The sequence below is a fragment of the Abramis brama genome, assembly GCF_963993115.1.
Source record: "Abramis brama genome assembly, chromosome: 9".
Taxonomy (NCBI): Eukaryota; Metazoa; Chordata; class Actinopteri; order Cypriniformes; family Leuciscidae; genus Abramis; species Abramis brama.
In genome coordinates, this window is record NC_139971.1 from 15,447,945 (window position 1) to 15,468,541 (window position 20,597).

The 20,597-nt window shown below is 40.0% G+C and overlaps 1 protein-coding gene across 1 annotated transcript in view; it reads left to right on the forward strand.

The window, feature by feature from the left end:
• Positions 1 to 20,597, forward strand: part of drc4 (dynein regulatory complex subunit 4) — a 65,635-nt gene that overhangs the window by 41,235 nt on the left and 3,803 nt on the right. The window contains exons 6-10 of the mRNA XM_084123920.1: positions 10,835 to 11,040; positions 11,339 to 11,506; positions 11,655 to 11,741; positions 12,078 to 12,287; positions 14,157 to 14,222. Coding sequence (XP_083980046.1) covers positions 10,835 to 11,040; positions 11,339 to 11,506; positions 11,655 to 11,741; positions 12,078 to 12,287; positions 14,157 to 14,222 — 737 coding nt within the window. The remainder of the gene's footprint in view (positions 1 to 10,834; positions 11,041 to 11,338; positions 11,507 to 11,654; positions 11,742 to 12,077; positions 12,288 to 14,156; positions 14,223 to 20,597) is intronic.

The following is a 20,597-nucleotide window of genomic DNA, read 5'->3' on the forward strand; positions in this document are numbered from 1 at the left end:
TTTATGAATGATGTTACATGTATTTATGGATTGTTGAATCTGCATTTGCAAATTGTCACACGTGCGTGGACTGCTTTGAATTTGTGTGCGGCATTTTTGAGACCTTCCTCACAGGTTAAGATTCATAAATATCTTATTTTTGGAGGATGTACTGTTTAGCCAATCGCGGTGAGCTTCTAATCCACCAATCAAAACGCTCCTTACTGAACAGACTCAAGAAACTCAACGCTGCGCTTGTACTGTGCATTGTTACTGTAACTGCTGATAATCTGTGTCGAGAGGCTGTCTCTCAGTTTTACTGAGACTGGGATTTTTGTACATTTGTCTTGTCAAGTGGATTAAGGTCTTCATGATGTTTACTTCAGAAAAAATGTTAATGTTCAGATTTGGATTTTTTTACACTGGTGGGCCTTAATCATAGCCTTAATCAACACCTGTCTCTAATTTTTAAGGAATTGTCGTGGAAATAGTATTTTTCTTATTGTTTTTAAGGGTTGTCCCAATACCCAGGCTGTGTTTCACTTCACTTTTAGACACATAATTACAAACGTCCCTAAAGTCCCTTTTGAAGTGTGTCAAGTAGGGTTGTCAAAGGCATCGATACTGCCAGTACCAGTCGGCTGATAGACACTGTTTTCAAATGCTCTTGTTTGTGTTTGTTTGAGCGCTCTCTGGGCATCAAAGGTTTCTGTTTACATCATGTTTTTACAAGCGTTGAGCATTGTAGCCAATCACAATCGAACGTGTGATCGCAATGGCCTATCAGAGGTCCTAGTCAGTAAGTTAGTCAGAATCTGCTTAAAGGGGTGGTATAATGCACTTTTCACTAGATGTAAAATAAGTATTTGATGTCCCCAGAGTGTGTATGTGAAGTTTTAGCTCAAAATACTCCACAGATATTTTTATATAGCATTTTAAAATTGTCACTTTTTGAGGGTGAGCAAAAACGCACCGTTTTTGTGTCTGTGAATCTATAAATCGTGTTCCCGGGGTTTATGTAAATTTTATGGTTTGTGATGTCACTAACCCGGGAGGAATGTTGTGTAGTCCCTACCAGCCATTTGTTGTAGTCCTTAAAAAGCGATTTCTGTAAAAGAAAATATATCCCTTTGTTTTGAACTTTGAGCGTTGTAACTTTGCAGATGTTGTTTATGCTCAAACAGCATCATTACACACTAACTAAAGATAGAAAAGTGAAATCATAATCAACCACCCCTTTAACACCGCTGAAAATGGACGTTTCATGCAAGCCGCATGCTTGCGAATCCTTTAATTATAACCAACAAAGTGTAAACGCAATCTAAATAGGAGATTCATTGTACAATTAAGATTTTTTTTTTTTTTTTTTAGTTTTCATGAGAGTCCAGAATTCAGTGAGCTTGTGCATCACACACTACAAGATATTCTTAAGATTATCATGCCAGATTTAGCACCTCACGTGTTCTCATAGGGGAAGTGATACAGTAGACAGAATGGATACTTTGTCGCGAGAAAAAACAAAATAAGAAAGTTAAACGACTGCGAATGAGAAAGTGGTTGGGGAGACGGGGTCAGCACAGATTGTCTGTTCTTCATCGAGAACTGGAGGTACGATTTTTTTAATCTGTTTACAGTAGTGCGCTAACAACTTTCTACACTCTCACCCCCAGTACGAACCAAAACCGATGCAATGTTTTCCCAGCTTTTCTCTTTATCGCTGGGGTTATGATGTGCTTTTGAGTAGACATTTAGGCAGTCGTGTTCCCACATTTCGACCAGCCGTTCCTCCATCTCCATTAAAGCTGCTTGTTGTTGCAGTTCTGTCTCCTTGTAGACTTGTCTCTCATTGGCTATTGTGGAAGTACTGACCGATGCAATGCATCACGATTATAAAGATAGCAAAGATAGTCGTAATCATCCAGATTTTAAATCCTAAATATCAAACATGATTTATATTGTCGGGGTGGCCTCGATGAGTTTGCGAGCAGATCGTGAGGTGTAAGATTTGATCTGTAAACGCCTCACATTGCCAGATAATCTGGGCCGAACATTGGAACCAACCAATTCCCTTGATGTGTTTTTTTTTATTTGTTATTTTTTTATGTTGGGAGGGGTAAATCAGGCACAAATCAGCCTGAAACTCCTGTAGTCTGACCCAGGCTTTAGTGATTAAAAAGGAATAGTTCTCTTGCTTTCTGTTTACTGCAAGTTTTCTCTTTTTATTACCCTTTTACAATCTAAATACAAGTTTAGTTTTTCATGCTGCAAAGTTTCTGGACTGACAACTGTATTTAAATGTGCAATTGAAACAGAAACTGCGGGACAGTTTTTAAAAGTGCTTAATTCAACAGTTTTTGACTGTACCAATTGGTACCAAGAACCACAACATTTTACTGGTATTGGTAGCGATTACTGAAATTTTGGTACCGTGACAACCCTAGTCTCAAGTGGACGAAAGTCTATATGCACAGGCCCTCGACCCTTTAATTTTGACCCGAAATCGTCTCAGGTTAAGACTGTAACCTCTGTTCCCTGAGAACAGGGAACGAGACACTGCGTCTCCTTGCCATGCCTCGGGGCACTGTCGAATGACGCTTTGGGGAACGCCTCAGGCGTGACAGTTGTCTGAAACTGCAATCGAATTATGGCAATCCTATTGACCTGCGACAGCCCATGATGTCATCATCGTGCGACCCAGAAGTATAAAAGGAGCACCTTGCAAACATGACATTCATCTTATCGTCTGAAGGGGCTGTTTGGTAGGCAGGCAGGCCCTGAGGCATGGCAAGGAGACGCAGTGTCTCGTTCCCTGTTCTCAGGGAACCGAGGTTACAGTCGTAACTTGAGACATTCCCTTTCGAAAGAGAACTCGCACTGCATCGAATGATGCTTTGGGGAACGATATACCCACGCCGCCATGCTAAGGGGAGTGCATGCCAAGTGGCAGTGACAACTGTCAGAACCAGCAAATTCAAATGAAATGCTAGAACCACTCACCCTCAGATCACACTGGGCTGTCAGTGACAGCATTTCCTATGGTCATAGCCCAAGCTATAAGCCTCAGAGGAAAACCTCCATAAACATAGTTTACTGAAAGGTCTACCTGGGCCTGCTCAAGGGCATGGAACCACAGCTTCAAATTAGAAGGGGTCCCTTCTAGGGAATGTGGCTAGGTAACCCGAAGGAGTCCCAGCCAATCACTATTCAGGGGAACATACTCACCCGAAATGCCACCAGGAAGGCCTGACCTGGCGTCACTTACATTGGATACTTCAGCCTGGCCAACTTCCTGTCTGTCCGAAGACAGAGACTCTGGACACTTGCCTTTAGATAAGGCATCCAACCCGAGGTACTGCAAAACTGACAGTTTACCACTCGGCCCAGATCTCAGAGATGGGGTATCCCGGAGAGCATGCCTCAGCATAGCACTTACAACCCTTGCCAGCGAGGGGAATTTTTCTGCTCGATCCATAGATCTCCCCAGCGTTTGTTTTTTCAAAACACTGAGGAGGCCTGAGAAGGCCTAAAGGCTGATCTAACTGGGAGGCCTCACGCGAGGCCTATGACCGCCTGTCCAGACTCAGGAGTCCGCATACTCATAGTAACCCTCAGTGAGGGGACCACATGGTGCGCCTGGTAGGCAAACCAGGCTGTAGGCAGGATAAAAAGAGGTTCCGGGAGGGAACCAGTAGCAGAGAATGAATACTTTAGTCGAGCCAGGGCGCAAGCTCGCCTTCAGAAGCTGCCTGCTAAGGCCAGCTGAACTGATAGCAAGCGGCCACTAGCCGCCCGAGCTGCCACTTACAGGGAAGCCTGGTGAAGCCTACTACCTGACAACCACCACATGTGGAAACTTCGTCTTCAGGGAGGCCTGGTGAGGTCTACTACCTCGTAACCACCAAATGTGGAAACTCGCCTTCCGGGAGACCCGGTGAGACCTACTACCTGATAACAACCATATGTGGGAATTCACCTTCAGGGAGGCCTGGTGAGGCCTACTACCTAATAACCACCCTATGTGGAAACTCGCCTTCAGGGAGGCCTGAAGAGGCCTACTACCTGATAACAAGCTAAACAACTGGTTGCTATGAATCCTGAATCCGGGTGTCAGTCCCAGGGCGGTCCTGGGGCTCAGTCTCAGAGCGGCCTGTTAAAGCCAGCCTCCTGAAAGTTTTTTTATGTAAGAAACTAACTGCCACGAACCAGAGAGGTTGGGGACTGAGCTACATGGTGGCCTGATAGGGCCTACCGCCTGACAGTGGTCAAACCTATTCGTCTGATCATAATCGGGGCTCACCTCCAGAGAGGCCCACTGAGGCCAATTGTCTGATTGGCCAGTGAAATAACAGTCGAGCACCCTATTATGGGGCTCAGGGTCAGGAAGGCCTGCTAGGGTCAGGAAGGCCTGCTAAGGTCAGAGCCTAATCATCAACACTGCTGTTTGTATTCCCGTCACTCGCAGACTCACTTAGAGGATTAAAGAGGCCTACTAGGCCTGAAGCAAGTCAGTGCTGCCAGCCATCTTCACAGTGCTTGGGACTCGCCTATCAGGGAGGCCTGGTCGGGCCTACTAGCTGGTAGCAAGTCTATTTTGCTACAAACATACACTGTTGGGAACCATACTACACCAACATAACTATTGGGCCCACCCACAGGAGGCTTAATACGGCTAGCTACCTGGTCGCAGCTATAATGTATGTCCCACAATGTTGGGACTCACCTACGAGGAGGCCTGTTAAGGCCTACTACCCATCGTTGACTCTACTGCCCGAATTACTAAGGCCAACCACCAGAGGTAAGCTGGCCTCAAGAGCCCTCTTGGGGGCTGCCTGGTCAAGGAGGCCTGCTAAGGCCTACCACCTGACCATGCAGCCTTTGTTGGCAGCGCCTACAGCATCCTGGTACCTAATCACATTGGCAAAGGCAGTGTACTCAGCAACAAAGCAACACACTTTAAGCAAGGGGAGTACAACATACACCACTCTGCCTCAATGGAGGACCCAGAGTCAGGGGCCTACCATCTGTACGCATGGGCATGTAGCTCATGGCAATGCTCTGGCTTCACGGGAGCGTACTTCGAAACCCAAAAAAGGAAGTGAAGGTTAGAACTTCCCGCTCGACCTGAGCCATAGTGGTGCGAGGTACAATAATAGAGAACTGAGAGTGGGGTACTCACTACCTACCCTGTATCAACAGGGGAGTACCATCTATGAGATTATACCACCAACCCTGAGATTCAACAGGGTTTGGTCACACATCTTTTTCCAGCACTTCAAAACTAAAATATTATCATATTTAAATGTTATTTTTAATGTTATGATCAAAACATTATTTGTTCATCCTTGAAATATTACCCCCATTTATAAAACTAAAAGTTTCAAGATGTAGGAAAACTCACACTTATTTAAAAATAATTTTTCTTTTTTTTAAATCAAGGAAATTTCTTTGGCATTTCTTTCTTTTTGCTGTATCGAAAATGTACCTAACCGTGACACCACTGTATCGTATCGAACCGTTACACCACTACTTATTACAGATGTTGATCTATCTCAAAGTTCGCCTTGAATGTTCTACGTTTACACTTTTACATTGCACACATTTTGTAACATTTTATTTAAGTTCAAGAGTTTCTTTAACACTTGCTTTTTTATCTTAATATAAGACAGAAGGAAGATATTTTTGTTTACATTTTATTTTTGACTGGTAAAACTAATATAATTTGTTGTTTGCCTTAATAATGTAGATAAAATAAAAAACAGTGGTTTAAATTAAACTTTTCTACTTGTCTTTTTTTTTTTAAAAAAGGTTATAAAAAATGTCAATAATTATCGATACCAAACGATTTGAAACATTATATCGTGATAATTTTTTCAAACGTGCATTTTCAGCGGTGTTAAGCAGATTCTGACTAACTTACTAAATTCTTTTCATTGTTGGTTCTTGAGGTTACGATTTGATTAAAAATAGATTCTCGTTTTTAAATCAAATTTCGATTCGATATATGCATAGATTTGATTCTAATTTACTGTTTTGTGTTACTTTTCCTATTTGACTGTGGTAGACAGTTTAATAGGTCTTGAAGAAAAAAATCCCACTGAATTAAACATGAACCTTGAAATTTATTTTGTTTTTCTTCCCATTTTATTCAACCCAATATTATTATTATTAAGCTGACTGGAATAATTGCACATACTGTATGACAGGCAGTCTTCTGTAATAATGCAAGGAAGGCAATTTTATTTTTGGTATTAAACATAGGAACAAAGAAGCAGATAGGACAAATACAATATAAAAAAAAATACAAATTAAATAAACTTTAAGTTTTATAATAAACAAAAAGGGTGGCTGGCCGCACACTGATCCACTCAAGACTGAAAGTCTACAAAAACATTTTTTATTTTATAAATTGCATCGTGCAAAAAAGTGCAAAGTGCATGTGGGTTAAAAACAGAATAGACACCAGCAAGCAAACGTTTCAGCACATTGCTGTCTTCAGTGCTCCTACTGCTCTCTTTCCTAGAGAAATTGCAATTATAAATAATGGCACGTCCCTGGTCATTATCGCCTGTCAATGACGTAATATCCGCGTTATCCCTGGTTTCCGCTCGTACTGCCATAGTAACCATGGCAACAGACGTGGACAACTGCGTCTAGCGTTCCACTCACGCTGTTGTTGTTTCGTTGAAACATTATGGACCATGGCAAACAGACTTTGGGACAAAAGGAGAACTAAAACGAGGATCAATATCAGCGTGGCATTTTCGAGATGCCAAGAGCTCCACGTCCGCGACTAACTTCGACTTGACAGAGACACCGCTCTCGCGTGTACTTTATTAGACAGGTGAACAAATGTACATAAAACTAATCAATGTAATATAGCTCAACATCAGGGGCATGTTTACCGTTTTGGGGGGCCCTAAGCAAAGTCACGCCCTGTGGGCCCCCACGCCCCAACATTGCTTAAGATTTTCCTTTGAATTGCACAACAGTAATATTGAGTATATAGAAGTAACTGAGGCATATAAAACCCGTATTTATTTTACTTTGAACTGCATAACAGCACACAAAATTGTCTACAGTTTGGTAGAAGACATAAAAACTTTTGGTTTAAAAATTTTTGGTCTTGCATATTCAAAAATATAGTCCTTTCAGCTTTCAGCTTAATAACCATCTGCAGTGAAACAACGAGGAATTTTATCACAATTTTGAGGAAAATCAAAATACTTTATTTGAACTGGTCCCCTTTTGACAATGCTGCATCTTTGTTGGTGAGTTATTTTCTCAGGCCAAAGCGCTGGGTCATTGGAAAGCAAGATTTCGCTTACCACCGGATCGTTGGGCGGGGGCTGGGTATCAGGGACAGGACACTCATCTCCGCCGCCGGCAAAAGTAGTGACAAGTGCGGGTGCAGCATGTTCAGTGGGCGGCTGCGGCATGGCTGGGTCTTCCTCCTCTTCAGATGTTTCAATTAGATTTTTAGGCAAAAAAAAAAAAAAAACGTTGTAAGCTTTGGTAAACTTTCAGAATTTGATTTCTTTTCTTTTGTTTTCTTACGTTTTTGAGCACCGCTTGGAGATGCGCGCTACATGGTTGTTTCTTTCTGTGTATCTGGGCCGCACGTTAATGAATAATGTCAAAAGCAATCATTAAATGAGTTAACCGCTTGTGGCCAGTAGGGGGCCCCCAAGCCCATGGGGCCCCACGCAATTTTGCTTTGCGTGGTGGGTAAACACGCTACTGCTCAACATGATGAAATGTTAGAATATGATCAGTATGTTATTCTAATGTTGATCTAGCTTACTGCTAGTCTCATACCGCCAACAAACTAACACATAGAGTAACATTATAACTTTCAACACACTCAAATGCAGTTTAGTATGATAAGTGTAACGTAGACCAAGTGAATAGTTTGACATAATGAAATGTCCTTATTCCTTTATATCCGCGGGACTCACGTGTGGCGCTGATATCTGTCTCAATCATGCCCTGCTTCATACCACATTCATGTTAAAAACATCAATGTATTCACTCATCCATAAACATTATTAGATCCATCAGCATGACAACAAGTTCCATAATTCCGCTCATGCGTCATCAATCTACGCCTTTGTTATTGTAAGAGGTTAGCGACCCCTAGCAGCGGAAAAATTACATATTGTAGCTTTAATGAAACATGCAGCAACAGTTTATGAAGCTGCTGTCCCTTTAAGAATGAATGCACAGATCTAATATACTGTTACACATCCGATTTTCAAATCTTAACCGATTTTAAAACTGGGAGACCACAGACATAAGGGCATTTCAACCGATTTTTAGCATTATACTCCGAAGAATGCACACACTAGAAGATTCATCTGGACCGCGAGACCACACACCTGTCGATTGTAGTAACATTTTCACAGTGAGAGGAGATCTCACTGAGACTTGCGAGTTCAAACTTGACTTGAGAAGAAATGGAGGACGATCGATGTCGTCAGCTGGTTCTTCTGGCATGGGTTTTGTTTTACAGGAAGAAAAACAAAAGAGAAAAAGAATATGGTTGGTCTTCTTTCTCAATTCTCAGGGCCCTATCTTGCACCCAGCGCAATTGACTTTGTAAACCAACGCATGTATCATTCCTATTTTGCACCCGACGCACAGCGGACTTTTCCCTCCACAGACGCACGTCGGTAAATTAGGGAATGAACTTGAACCGGGGGCGGTTCAGCGAAAAGAGGAGGCGTGTTCCGGCACAAACGTTCCCTGGTGCTATTTTGCAGTTTCAGAAAACAATTCGCATTATTCAGATGCTATTTTAAGGGCGCATGCTTGGCCATAATGTAGCGTGTGCACAATGCCCATACACTTTGCTTCTCTCATCTACACGCAGCAGTTCCCATTTTTCCAAACCAAAGGAAATCATTGTGGTGTCCATGAAGATGTGAAAAAAATAGGCATAAATCTAGCTTACACATTTACCCAAATTATTATATGCCTGTTTAAGCGAAGCGAATTTGGGTGGGTTTCTCCCATCCCCATACAATGTCACTTCTCTGTCTTTTACGGGCCTGACGAGAACTTTGGTCTTCTCGGCTGTGAACCACTCCTGGCGTGCAAATCCGCCGTTATAAAAGCAGTCCGCCATGGAACAAGCACGCCTGCTTTTAAAGGGAATGTGAGATGACGCTCTGATTGGTTTATTTCACATTACACCCAAACCACACCTATGAGTAATGTAGCTACTTCAGACTAACCCATTTTAGATTTGCGCAGGGCGCAAGAGTCATTTATCCCGTCGGTAAAATAGCAACAGCACCCAAGATCTGCCCACAAAGTTACTTGCGTTTCGCGTTATATACTTGAGTTTCAGATTGTTGAAATAGGGCCCTCAATACGCAACATCCGGTTGGTGAACCTTGCTCACTCTCATTTGCTGTCACAGGTATCACATCACAGGCAGCCCGATCAAGAGTTGTAAATGTCAAACATGTTTGAAATTTACGATTTGGGATAGTGCAGGCTCCAACGCAATCGGGAGCAGTAGAATAATAGTAATGACACCACACAACCTTTTTCGCGGCATGTTGTGATTAATAACACCCTAACGTGTCAATAACTTTAAGTAGTACTGCAAAGTTAAAGAAGTGTAACACTTTAGAAAATCATTATCGGTAGAAGATAGAATCGCGATTCATTAGTAAATCGATTTTCCCCCGCCCCTAATATATATATTTCCCACATGTCTTCGTGCTCTTTACAAAGCTACTACCAAAGTCAGAACAATTACGTGAGAAAAAGAGTCGCTTTGCTTTTTTTAAGAGTTGTTTGTGAAATATCAGCCGCGTGACGCGTCTGTGTGGTTTCATTGCAGTGCAATGTGGGATTGTCAGTGGGAGTAAACAGTTCTCACGCACACAGAACGAGCAGGTACGTAGCAGCGTAGAGCGAGGGGAGATTTTCAACTAGTTAATCAATTGCAGATGATTTCATTATCTCAGGTGGATAGAAAAGTATAAGAGGATGAAATAATAAAGGCACAAATGTTTCACCATGTCAATAGGCGGAGAGCGTATTCGCCCACACACTACTACACTACGAAAGCAAGCCGGTCGAATGCATTTTCGACTATGTCTACTCTGGAAATGGTCGAAAATGGAAAAGCTCAAAACATTTTAGGACCCACTTACACCTGTATTTAGCGTCGTCCACTTGTGATCGGATTGACAAAAATGCTTCTTAATACCAGGTGTAAACAGGGCCTATGGGATTCGCTGGACCAACAAATTCAATCCATGGAGGCCCCACCTCTCAACCTTCAGGACTTAAGTTATTAGAGATGTAGTGGATTTAGTGTGTGATAATGGCACTAAGCCTTTGCATTTATTATACCTCTTACACACTTACTTCCTGTTGCATGCATGTGCTCTTAAGTGCCTGAACACTCTATTTTGGAGGACAAGTGGCTTGAAGCTTCACATTGGTAAAGTGGATTTTCTCTACTGTAGATAATATTAATATTTGCCCTGCAAGTTATTTTTCATCATTGGCTCATTTGTTTGAAGAACTTTGTCTCAGATCTCCTTCTTTGGTCTTCATGGTTGATTGAGGATAAAAAATAAAAAAAAGTAACCAGGAAATACTTTATTATCTTTATTTTTGTTTTTTGTTATTAATTCAATACAATTTCTGGATTTTTTCACTTTCACATTATGAAGTACTTTGTTGATGAGTAGCAAATATTCTTAGTTAAATACATACTGCTTGTATAACACAGAAAAATGTGTCATAAAATAAAATGGAATGGAATGTGAAGAGTTTTATGGGCAGTTAAGGCTTGCTTTAATGATTTAACATGAGAGTGAAAATATTGGCACAGAAATTGGATCCAAATATGAGAAAAGGATGCAGAAGCTGCGTCAGGAGGAAGAACTAAGACGCAAGACGGAGATTCATGAGATCGAGGAGCGAAAGAACAGCCACATCAACATGCTTATGAAGAATCATGAGAAAGCTTTCAGAGACATCAGAAACTACTTCAATGACATAGTCTACAAAAATCTGGACTTTATCACTTCGCTCAAGGTGAAAACGCACACGTGAACACATACACACATTTGTTTTCTTCGTATTAATTATAAATCAAATAACATAGTGTCTCTCATACATCTGTTTTTAGTAACTTTATTCATAGTCATCATTGAATCTTCACAATTATTAAATCTACATTTATGTATGTGGCAATCAAGCTATAAAAAACTATAATACTACAGTGTATGTATGTAAGTATGTTTGTTCCTTGGTGTAATGCTACCAGCTGAGGTACAGGAAGTGATTATTTGTCAGTTCTTATTTATTTTCTCTTCTGGTGGAATGTGTGCAGGAAGAGTTAAAGGACATGAAAAGGAAGGAGGAGAAAAGAAATAAAGAGATGGCGGAAGTGCTTGAGCAAAATAAGGAGCTTAGAGAGTCTCCACAAAAGGCCAAACAGGAAGTCGCAGAGCTTCAGAAACAGCTTGCCAACTATGAGAAGGACAAGAGTGCTCTAACTGTATGTTCAGGGTCTTAGTAGTATTTAGTAATTCTAGTGGATTGTACTGACACTGAACTGTGGCATAATGTTAAATGTTAATTATAACAAAAGTTTTAATTAATTTGAGTAATGTATGTAAATCTTGTTCTTTGTGTTCTACTGTCAGAGAACAAGAGCTCGTCTCAAAATATTTGACAGAGAATTGAAGGAGCTTAAGTGGGAGCATGAAGTGTTGGAGCAGAGATTTACTAAGGTGATTGAAGGAACAGCATCAGACCTTTAAAACGCACTGAACTATCAGCCTTAATGGTGTTATGACAACTTACAAGGGGGAAAAAACAGGTTTTCCTCTTCATCTTGATAACATCTCTGCCATGACATAACATATAAGAATCTCTGTTTGATGTACACACTGTAATACATTTCAGCCAAGTAATTATTAATTGTATTTTTTGTTTTTATTGTATTTTTCTATAACATTACTATACTGGATAACAGTTGTCTGTTTTTATACGTTTTTATCTGTTCATAGTGATTCATTAGGACTGCTGCATGTGTAAGAGCTAAAGATTGTTTGATTGTTGTGCAGGTTCAGTTGGAGCGAGACGAATTGTACATGAAGTTCACTAAAGCCATCCTGGAGGTTCAGCAGAAAAGTGGCTTCAAAAACCTGCTGCTGGAGTGCAAACTGAGTGCACTCAATGACACGCTGGAAAAGAAGGAAGCCCAGCTCAGTGAGGTGCTATCTGTTTCCAACCTGGACCCTACTACCCTCAGTGTGGTCACCCATAAACTGGAGGTACATTTATGAGCATATATATAGTAGGGCTGCCCCCTAATAGCCGATTAAACCGTAGTCGACAAGAAGAGGCTTAGCCGACCAAATTTTAATTAGTCGGTTAGTTCCAGAAAAAAAAAAACTCCATAGAAAGTTGTGAAGTCACAGCCTGTGAAGAACAGATCGTTAACACGGCTGGTCAATGTAGTAATTACAGTATGCCGGGCAGGAAATCCAAATTTTCGCCTATTATTCAAATATGGCCTATCATCTGAAACATTTAAGTTGTAGCCTAACATTAACTAACATTAGCTCTAATGTTAACCTGGATTAATGGGCTATTATTTGATGCATATCCAAGTGTTCATGCAGAGATAACTTAAACTTTTGGTCATACAGATAAGAGTAATACATTTTACTTTTATTTGTGTACACTCATAATAACAACAACTTGTGCTTTTGTAAAATAAAGAAAACAAACAGGATGCGCTTTAGCTGTCTTGGTCTCTGTGTGAACTTCTTTCTGAAGCAGGTCATAAAAATGAAACAAAACTCGTTCTCTGGCTATGTCCACACTTGTGCGTTTTTGTTTTAACACAGCGTTTTAAAATTAAAACAATCCTCCACCATACTGGCGTTTCCACTACGTTTCTGAAATGATCTCAGTTCACACTACACGATCGAAAACGCATGTCACATGACCATTCATGCACACTGGGTATGCGCATACATTTGTAAACAGTTGCAGATTGTTGTCGATTGCTCTAATAATAGCTTGCCTCTTGTGCATGTAGGCAGCTGCAGAATTATAAAATGTAGAGTTTAACTGCACAATAGCTGCTAAAAAGGACCACAAAGTCAGCTAAACTTGCAGTACCGTCTCCATGTTATTGTTTACATAGTCGTTGGGCTGGTCTGTTATTGTCGTCTTTCCGGTAGCGTAATGGTCATATGATATGGGCTTGACGAATAAGGGAAAGATACGCAATGAGCCAGAAGACCCAATCACGAAGTGAATTTGGGCAACCACGTCTTTGTTTTCAAAAGTCTCCATTTTGATCCATCTACACTGAAACACAACCCCGGAGTTTTCAAACTAAACAGGGTCTGCGGCGTTTGCAAAAGTCTCAGTTTTCGAGGGTCGAAAACTCCGGAATAGTGTGGACGGCAGGTGTAAACATAACAAAAGTATGTATGTGTTTTAAAATGAAAATGCATTAGTGTAAATGTAGCCTCTTACAAGCATATACTTGCCTCACAAACATATTCTATATGCTTGAGATATAAAGTTGAAATTTCTACTTTTAAATGAATCAATTCAAATTCAAAAACAAATGTTCTCTGATTATTTAATTTTAATCCGTTTGAAACTTGCATTTCTCTCTATTGACGTGTCCGCTGTACTGCAGAGATGGCGAGTCAGCATCATCAACTTCATCTTTGCAGCTGACCCTGACTCAGAAAACACTAGTTTACCAATTAATTATTAAAATGTTCAGTAAGTCTCCTTGCTGTTTTTTTTTCCGACACATTCATAATTATTACTTTTCCTGGTGTACAACCCAAGTGTTATGCACTTGAGCGATTGATTTATATTTTAAATGCTCAATATTATGATTTAGTATTTCTCAATTATGTAGAACAATGTTAGCAATGTTAATATTCTTCTCAGCCCTGATCCCCCCCCCCCTCCCAAGTATAGTTAGATGACTACCTGTCAACTACAAAAATCTCTAGTCGGTGACAGCCCTAGTATATAGTTATATATAAGCATATGCAAAGGACCTCTACAATTCCAGTTCTATATTACTGATTTAGAAATAAATAAATCAGTGTTACAGAACTGTTTGTTAATGTGTCTCTACAGTTGTGACTTTTATTTTTGTTTAGGAAGTTTTGGAGTCCAAAAACCATACTATCACAGACTTACAGTATGAAGTGGCACGAGTTTGCAAGGTGAGAAACTGTTCCTGTATAATGTGCTGTATGGGGTTTAAAGTGCCCCTTGTGTTGTTAACTAGTCAAGTCACCTTCATTTATATAGCGCTTTTAACATTAATATGTATTGTTTCAAAGCAGCTTTACAGTGATAATAGGAAATTACCGTAACAGATTGTTTAGGCTTTAAAACAGCTCTAGAATAAAGTTATTGTCCAGCTAAAGTTAGTTTTGATTGATTGATTCACTTCCGTTGCGAAGATCATTAGTTTTATTCATTAACTTAGCTAACACAACACCGTTCTAACAGGAAAACCCTTAACACGCTCCGGCCACCCCTCCGCACAAAACAGTGGGAGGGTACGGCCTGGATATGGCCTGGATCCGGTGGACAAGCGGTAAACCTCAGATAAACGGAGAGACTAATATTAGCGTAGACGCCATCCTTCTTATAATGTAACAAGTACATCAGGATTTAGGGGAAGTGTTCCCGGTTCCGGCTGACCTAATCTATGCAGCCTAACATTGAATTATAGAAGTCTATAATGTGTTATGTTTATGCTAGCCTAGGCCAAAGAGATGTGTTTTTAGTCTAGATTTGAACTGACAGATTGTGTCTGCTTCCCGGACAATGTTAGGAAGATTGTTCCAAAGTTTTGGTGCTAAATAGGAAAAGGATCTACCACCAGCAGTCGATTTTGATATTCTAGGTATTATCAACTGGCCGGTATTTTGAGATCGCAATAGACGTGAAGGACTATAATGCGTTAAGAGCTCGCTCAATTACTGAGGAGCTAAACCATTTAGTGCTTTGTAAGTAATCAGCAATATTTTAAAATGTATATGTTGTTTAATAGGGAGCCAATGCAGTGTTGACAGAACCAGGCTAATATTGTCATACTTCCTGGACCAATTGTGGTTTGTTTATTAAGCGTGCAGGGCAACCACCCATATTAGCATTACAATAATCTAGCCTTGATGTCATGAACTAATTGTTCTGCATTTTTCAGACACGTGACTTTCAAATGAAAGATTGGTATCAAAGAGCACACCCAGGTTCCTAACCGACGACAAGGACTTGACAGAGCAGCCATCAAGTGTTAGACAGTATTCTAGGTTATTACGTGAGGAAGTTTTTTTGTCCAATAATTAGAATCTCTGTTTTTTCAGAAGTAGGTTTTTTAAGTAGTAGGAAATTGCTAGTCATCCAGTTTTTTATATCAGCTATGCATTCCGTTAATTTTGTGAATTGGTAAGTTTCGTCAGGGTGTGAAGAAATATAGAGTTGCGTATCATCAGCATAACAGTGAAAACTAATTCCATGCTTCTGATGTAAAGTTTTCTTTCATCGAAGCAGAGACCAGAAGACAGTTGGGATTGCGTTCAACGGAAGTTATTCTTTATTGAGAACTCCGCTGTACGTTGCTGTAGTACTTCCAACATGATCTAACTCTAATACAGTATGCATTGTAGTTATATACATTCCAAGGGGGAGGGATTACATAAAGGCGGGAACTCTGAATAAAGCATGCAAATGAAGTGGGAACACACCCTACTCTGAGTCCAATTGAATCAGCATAACTATTCACATGCTGATACTGGCCAGGAACTCCAATTCCAAGAGCCATCCGAGAGCCATTAAAGACAAAAGGTGAAAGTCAATCAACCTAATGATTCAACGTCTGGGCTCCGAAAGGTGAGAATCTCAGTGATCTGACTCATTTAAAACACAATAGAGAAAAACAGGACTGGCAGAAACTGTTGTTACTATTATCCTAACCTAACCTTAAAATGCTAACTTCAATGTACTCAACTTTTACTGTTGCAAACTAAATTAAACATTTAATAAATTTGTAATCCAACACTTCCTAATGATATCTCTCGAGGGTAGCATGTACAGAGTGAACAGCAACAATCCTAGTACTGAGCCTCGTGGTACACCAAACTGAACTTTTGATCAGACATCTCTATATTTACTGTTAAAAACTGATAACGGTCAGATAAGTATGATTTAAACCATGCTAATGCAATTCCACTAATGCCAACATAATTTTCGAGTCTATTTAAAAGAATGTTGTGGTCAATAGTGTCAAATGCAGCACTAAGATCGACTAACACTAACAGAGAGATACAACCACGAACAGATGATAAGAGCAAATCATTTGTGACTCTAATGAGAACTGTCTCAGTACTATGGTACGGTCTAAATACTGATTGAAAATCCTCGCAGATAGCATTTCTTTCTAAAAAGGAACATAGTTGTGAAGATACTGCCTTTTCTAGTATCTTTGACAGAAAAGGTAGATTCGAGATCGGCCTGTAATTGAATAATTCTGTAGGATCAAGTTGCGGAAGTGGTTTAATCATAGTCAGCTTAAAAGGTTTTTGTACGTATCCTAATAACAAAGATGAATTAATGATTTTAAGAAGAGGATCTATGACCTCTAGAAGTATCTCTTTCAATAGCTTAGTCGGTATAGGGTCTAACATACATGTTGTCGATTTAGATAATTTCACGAGTTTAGAAAATTCTTCCTCTCCTATAGCAATGAATGAATCAAATGAGATGAGATGATGAAATGGTCAGGAAGATTATTAATAAAGCAATCTTTAGTGGCAGAAGTGATAGGTCTAACATATTTGTAACACAGGGTCGGCTTTGCAGCCTTGGCTAAATGAAGTTTACACGTGACTAGATAATGATCTGAGATGTGATCGCTCTGCTGCAGAATTTCAACAGCATCAACATTGATTCCATGTGATAATATTAGATCTAGAGTATGATTACGACAATGAGTAGGTCCTGACACGTGTTGTCTAACTCTATTAGAGTTAAGAATGTCTTTAAATGCCAATCCCAATGCATCTTTTTCATTATCTACATGTATATTAAAATCACCAACAATTAGGACTTTATCTGCAGCCAGTACTAACTCTGATAGAAAGTCAGCAAATTCTTTTATAAAGTCTGTCTGGTGCCCTGGAGGCCTGTATACAGTAGCCAGCACAAATCTCAAACGTGATTCATCATTTACACTATATATGGTTAGATTAAGCACCAACATATATAATGTTATATTATATATAATGTTATATTATCACCAACATTATATTTGAAACTAGACTTAGTAATTCTGAAAATATTACTATAAATTACAGCAACACCTCCCCCTTTGCCTTTCAGACGAGGCTCATGTTTATAACCGTAATCTTGGGGGGTGGACTCATTTAAAGTAATGTAATTGTTTGGTTTTAGCCAGGTTTCTGTCAAACACAGCACATCTAGATTTTAGTCTGTAATCATATCATTAACAATAAGTGCTTTTGAAGTAAGGGATTGAATATTCAGCAATATTCGTTCTCTTTAACGTTAATTTTAGTGATCTCCGACTGGCGGAGTTGAACATCATTAGTGCCGATGTGAATAATAATCTTAGAGAATTAGCAATTAGCATTAGCCAGCACTTTTAAATTTGCTTTGATGTCAGTCGCTCTGGCTCCCGGCAAACATGTGACTATGGTGGCTGGTGGCTTTATTTTCATGTTCCGTGTAATAGAATCGCCAATAACTAGGGCACAATCAACAGGATTCACAGTGGGTCTTTCACTGAGTGGGGAGAATCTATTTGTTATGGTAATCGGAACGGAAGAGCAGTGTTTTGTCCCGCGACTACAGCGTCTCACCGTCTCTACTACAGCCGGAACCGAACAATGTACAGAGTTCACTAAGCTAGTCACATCCAAAGCAGTATCTAAAGCCCTTGCACTCTTACAATTAACCTTGATTAAAGTTTGGATGCGTGTCTCTAGTTCTGAAATCTTCTCCGTCAGCTTTACTATCTCCCTGCATTTATCACATGTAAATCCTGTGCTGACAGAGAAGGCTATGCTATACATGTTACATTAAGTGCAAGTGCAAGTGACAATAAGAGGAGAAGATGACATGACTCACCGTGTTTGTTGACTGATCCTACTCACTACAGTTGTTAAAAATAAATAAATAAAGAGCGCATGGATGGCACGCTGTCAGGCTAGCAAATTACTAGTGTGTTGTGCTAGCAATAACGATTTAGATTGAAGCTAGCAATGTCAGGTTAATGTGTGATGTTGAGTAAGCTATATTTAGCAGTATAAACAACAAGGAATGATAGTAAAGATTCAAAACCGAAAGATATACAAAGCTTACAGATGCAAACCAACTCAACAGCAACAGCAGCAGCAGCAGCAGCAGCAGCAGCAGCAGCAGCAAGACAGACAGGAGCAGTGTTCCTAATGTTGTTTTGGAGTCTCCTACAACAGGTTTACAACTGTTTCATTTTCTCATAATAAACATTTGCACATCACCACATTTTCAATGATTCTCAAACGACTCGTCAGATGAATCAATCTCTCTAAATCCCTCCTTTCCGCGAGCTACTCTGCTCTGATTGGCCAGACAGCTCAGTCTGTTGTGATTGGTCTACCGCAGTGATCTCAAACTCAATTCCTGGAGGGCCACAGCTCTGCACAGTTTTGCTCCAACCCTAATCAAACACACCTGATCCAGCTAATCAAGGTCTTCGGGATTACTAGAAACTTCCTTGCAGGTGTGAGTTGGAGCTAAACTGTGCAGAGCTGTGGCCCTCCAGGAATTGAGTTTGAGATCACTGGTCTACCGTGCCATAACAATGTCAGCTCTGCTTGTCCTGAGGCTTCCTACACCGTAAACTAAAGACAGTAATGAACAATGACGTCGATTTTCCGATATCAATCAGACCGCGAGTGCGATGATGAAACATTGGACGAACTAGTTATTCAACCCGAACCTCCATCGCAAGGACAACTCTAGCAGGACGTTTCTCAGTGATACACTACTCAGTTTGAGGTACGTTATGAGATGTTGCAACTGTAATTCCTCACCATCAGCATTAACAAGTGCATGTCCATCAACAAACCGATTATTTTACTTGTACTTATTTATTTACCGAGTATTTTTTAATTTATTGTGGTGAACATGTGGAAACTGTATCAATAACAGTGCATACATTAGCCGAGCTCTAGCGTGAATGACTGATGTAACAAAAACATTGGTAAAACAAATCTTGCTCCATGCTTAATCTTTCCTCAAAGTAGTGAGAACGACAGAAAATCTGCATTAATAGACACAGTTTTAGGTAATAGTTGCCCACAACTGATTAGCATAAGTATTTCAGTAAGACAGTAATAACGTGAGTTAACCAGTTAGCAGGAGACCAACACAATATAAAACTCAAAACTAAGTATTTTGAACACCATCTTTCTAGAGCAAGCGGTTTGCGAATCCTGCATTGAACTCCAAGATTTAAGAAGCAGTCGTCAGTAAAATAAAGGGAACACAGGAAAAGTTTAGGATTATACTGCTGTGGTATCGTGGTAAAGATGAATTTTAACGATTCTTCACATGCTCGTCCTTGGGCAGTGAAAACTGGCTTTACCTTCACATTGTAGAGCACAGCGTCTTCTCGACATGATGCTATCCAGTATCCAGTAAATCAGCTGCAGTGTCTGAGGAGGTTCAAGTTTTCACTGGTGTCTGCGCGCGCAATAAGTGGGCGGGCAATATGCTAATGTTTCATCTTGACGTCACAACTAAACGGCTTATGACTCATTTGAAAACCGATTCATTTAATTGACTCAGAGTCGACTCTTACTTTTGAAAGACAATAACTTTATATACGGTGCACTTTCAGATTTAAAACTTTGCAGGATGTTTTCATTCACTTAGAGCTATGTTACACACTACATTCCTTATCATCCCCATATATATATATATATATATATATATATATATATATATACTCATTGGCTTCATCACTCTGTCTCCTCTCCACCAATTTACACTGATCGCTAGTTGGCCAGAGGAGATCTGGCCCCGACTGAGCCTGGTTTCTCCCAAGGTTTTTTTCTCCATTCTGTCACCTGATGGAGTTTTGGTTCCTTGCCACTGTTGCCTTGGCTTTTGGCTTGCTTAGTTGGGGACATTTAATATTCAACAATATTATTGATCTGCCTAACTTAAGGTAGACGATGATGCAATTTTCTTCTAGAAACAAACATTGTTTTATTATTTTCATGTTATCACTGTGAAGCTGCTTTGACACAATCTATTGTAAAAAGCGCTATATAAATAAAGGTGACTTGACTTGACATGTGGTGGGCGTTCTGGCGCAATATGGCTGCCGTCGCATCATCCAGGTGGATGCTGCACATTGGTGGTGGTTGAGGAGATTCCCCTCTTCTATGTAAAGCGCTTTGAGTACCCAGAAAAGCGCTATATAAATGTAACAAATTATTATTATTATTATTATTACATGAAAGGTCATTTTCAAAAATCCATAATAGTTTACACTTTAAACTATTACTTTAAACACTTTA